This window comes from Salvia splendens, chromosome 21 (genome assembly GCF_004379255.2).
Source record: "Salvia splendens isolate huo1 chromosome 21, SspV2, whole genome shotgun sequence".
NCBI lineage: Eukaryota > Viridiplantae > Streptophyta > Magnoliopsida > Lamiales > Lamiaceae > Salvia > Salvia splendens.
This window is the reverse complement of record NC_056052.1, coordinates 25,610,013-25,613,979: the sequence shown is the minus strand read 5'-3', so window position 1 is coordinate 25,613,979 and position 3,967 is coordinate 25,610,013. Positions and strand designations below refer to the sequence as shown.

The following is a 3,967-nucleotide window of genomic DNA, read 5'->3' as shown; positions in this document are numbered from 1 at the left end:
TTCACACCCCTTGTTTTCCATACCATTAAATTACACCTTTGGTTTTCATACAACCATAAAAAAAAACCAGTTGAATCTGATTATGTAATCATGCATCGAATGTTTTTTTACTTATAACCAAGACAGTTCTTGATAATTTGTAGACACCTAAACGAATGAGATAACTATAAATGAGTTTATACCAACCAACCACCGCACTTGTTTTTGAAAGCCCTTGTTTTCTACTAAACTACACCTCCTGTTTTCGTACGATCCCATTAAAAATACCAATTAACGATGATTATATAACCATATATTTATTACTCCCTCCGTCCCCGAATATGAGTCGCTAATTTCCTTTTCGGGATGCCCCCAATAAGAGTCACTCTTCCCACTTACCATTTTTGGACATCAAAATTACCCTCTATTTTTAGCAAATTTTACAAAAAATGCCATTATTTACACTTAAAAAAAAAAGAAAATGCAAACCCTAGTCAACTCTCACTCTCGATTCAACTCTCTCACTCCCGACAATATATCTCTCATTACTCCTCTCCCTCTCTGCCTTACTCAGTCTCCCTCCGCCTCCCTCCGAAACGATGGACACTGTCATCCCTGAAACACCGCCGGACTGGGTTGATGACGACGCAATAGGTCGTCGGTCCGTGGTTCACGGTGTTCCACCGTTCATAGGCGACGACGGTTGTGAAGGGCCGACACCTCCCGATTTGGTGTTTGACGGATCTGAAACTGAAGATCCGTCGGACGTTATGGACGGATCTGAAACCGATGGATCTGAAACTCAGCCTCCGTCCGAGGGCTTCTACGTTCCTGACAGTGAATCTCCGTCCCCATTAATCGACGGATCTGAAACCGAAGATCCGGCTAAGGGTTTCGCCGGATCTGAAACTCAGCCTCCTTTTGCCCCCTTTGATTGGCCGGACTTCAAGCCGCCTTCAGGCTATGTTAATTTGGGGGAAAGCGAAGCACCTTCCATTGGTTTGGATGACATCGGGGAAGGCATACATGGAGCAATGCAGCCGGCGGTGGAGCCAAACAGAGAGTACACCGACAATGAAAAAGCTATGCTATTAATCATGTTTCCTTGCATGAAGGATATCTTCTGATTTGTGAGTTTCTTTCTAATTCAGAGCCACCCCCTTTTTATGGTTTGGAGGCTTTTGACATTAGGAAAATGTAGCCTATTTCTGATGTACTCCATGTTTATGTGCATTGCTCCATGTTTGAGGCTGTGAGAATTGCTCCTGATTGTTTATGCGATATTGGTGAATGTGTATGTGATATTGAGGCTGTGGGAATTGTTCCTGACTGTTTATGTGATATTGGTCCTGAGTATGTGATATTGAGGCTGTGGGAATTGTTCCTGACTGTTTATGTGATATTGGTCCCTGAGTATGTGATATTGAGGCCGTGGGAATTGTTCCTGACTGTGTATATGATATTGGTCCTTGAGTATGTGATATTGAGGCAGGGGGAATTATTGATGACTGTGTATGTGCATTCTGATGTTGTTTATATACCCTGTGATGAAGCTTTTCTGAGGGGAAGCTTAGCCACCCCTGTGTCAGGTTTGGAGGCTGTGTTAGTGTCTTCTGTTGCTCCTTGGCCTTGTGTTGTTGTCCATATGCCCTGTGATGAAGCTTTTCTGCATACTTAACCCAGCCACCCCTGTGTTAGGTTTGGAGGCGGTTGTAAGTGTAATGTGTTGCTCCTAGGCCTCGTGTTGATGGCCTTATGCCCTGTGATGAAGCTTTTCTGAGGGAAATGACAAATTAGCCACCCCCTATGAAGGGTTTGGAGGCTGATTTGAAGTGATAATACCAAAAATATTCACTGATTAGTTAGTAGTGTGTACAGTGATGATGTTTATACAAAATGCAACCTATTTAGCTTAGTAAGCCACCCCCTATGAAGGGTTTGGAGGCTGATGCCATGTGATGACACTTCTCTGATGGCATTAACAAAAAATGCAGCCTATGCACAAAAAATAGAGTTTACATCTTAAACACCAACATATGTTGGTGCTTATACTGTAAACTCCAGTCCCTAAACTTATGTCTAGTACCCTAAAGCATGGTTAAGCCGCCCTATGTCATATGAGTCCCAGTGTTGTTTTCAGGCAGCTTTAGATACTCCAAGCTCTGTCTCACCAATCCTTCTTCAACCTGAAGTTGTAAAGGCAACCCCTCTGTTCTTTCCAACCTGTTCTTGTTCATATGAGGGATCTTGTAGTCATTCTTCCCATGCACTTGTAATATTGCTGTCAAACAGCTTTGCAAAGTGATGAATACTCTATTCAGAGTCTGTGGTGAGAGTTCTTCAAATGAGGTAAACACATTCCTAAGCAAATCATCTACACTTGTGGCCATCTTGACATCCTGTAGTGACTGTATTGCCCTGAAATACCCAAGGTCTAACACATTTGTGTCTGGGGAGTTTGGTGGTTGGCTAATTAGATGGAATTCAAATCCATCAGTACTTGCAAGTGCCTCAAAGTGATGATCAGCTGCTCTAAGGTGAGGTTTGGCATTATATTGCTGTATGAAAATCTTCTTGCTTGCATTGGCTGGCCATTTGGCTTTGATTGATGGTATAATCTGGCAATGAAATATTTATGTGACTATGTGATGACATGAATATGATGTCTGATAGCTTTATTGACATCAAAAGTGGCATACCTGGTTTAGGAGACAAGTTGTCATGACTTCCTTGGTAATTGACTGATTAAGCTTTGTCTCCATTGTCCCTTTTGGCCTGTTCTTTGAACTTCTTTGGGCTGGTATCTGGTCTGTGAATGGGAATAACCCTATTTTACCATCGAATATGATGTCTCCATCAGGCCCACGAAGTGGCCTACACACAGCAGCCATGAACATCACTTTAGTGATGAATCTCTTGGACTTACAGGACCTGTATGGCACATCTTCATCCGGCAACAGGTAGTATCTATCTGATGTCTTTGTCATGTAGAACCATTTCTCGTCAATATGAACAATCTTGTGCATTGAATGGTAAAGAAGTTTACCTTCAGCGAGTGTAGGTTGAATATGAGAAAGACACCATTTCATCCTTGCAATTTTGTTGGTTTCAGTAAGTGTAGGCTTGATAGCACTTGTATGAGGTTTCAATTGATTACTCTTAAGAAATCTACCAATTGTTGTCTTGCTCACTTCCATCTTAGAAGCAACCTTCCTTATGGTTGATCTCTCAAGCATGGACAGGTTTCTAAACTTGTCTTCATCTAACATGAGTTTGTCTTTGTGTTGATAACCTCTTACTTTGCCTTCCATCATGACAGGTTCACCTCTGTTTATCTGCTGCTTACTGATGTGCCATATTCTTTCTGCTGTCCTTTTGTGGATGTTGAATTCATTGTCAGCCTCTGCACAAGAACCTCTTGGCAGCACTCCAGCGGTACTTCACTGTAGAAGAAACTGCGCAACGAGGTTTTTTTGTTGGCTAGTCAATGCTAATGTAGGCCGATGCCATCCACCCTGCTCCTGCCACTGCCCCTGCTGCTCCTGATCAGTGACCAACACTCGGACCACCTCATTCTCCATCAGGCCCAGTGATGAAAATTTTCTGAGGGTCTAATACAAAACCAATAGCTTTTCCTTTTTTTTTTGTTTTGGTTGGTGGAACTAAATGAAATGTAGAAATGAATGTATTTATAGGAGTTGGTGAACACTGAATTTGCTTGTATTTTTTCCCTCCTTACTTGTAAGAATTCCCTCCATTAAATGAAAGTTTCCTTCCCTCTCAATTTTGAATTGATATGCAACGTGTGGCTGCCATTGAACAGCTTGTAACTAGTCTCTCAATTGCACAGCTTTAATTTTGCAATTTTTGGGCATTGAACATTGAATTTAGTTAATGAGTATACAATTAAATTTAATTGCATTATTTTTGGCAGTAAACATGAATGTAAATTGAACATTAAATTTAAATTAAACATTGAATTGATTCA

General features: G+C 41.4%; 1 protein-coding gene across 1 annotated transcript; it reads right to left on the bottom strand.

Annotated features, from left to right (window-relative positions):
• Positions 1-2,087: 2,087 nt before the first annotated feature.
• LOC121784434 lies at positions 2,088-3,560 on the bottom strand. Its single transcript, XM_042182571.1, has 3 exons — positions 3,494-3,560; positions 2,679-3,382; positions 2,088-2,597 (listed from the first exon to the last, which is right to left on the bottom strand). Exons 1-3 carry the CDS (start codon positions 3,558-3,560, stop codon positions 2,088-2,090), a joined length of 1,281 nt encoding a protein of 426 aa, XP_042038505.1.
• Positions 3,561-3,967: the final 407 nt, after the last annotated feature.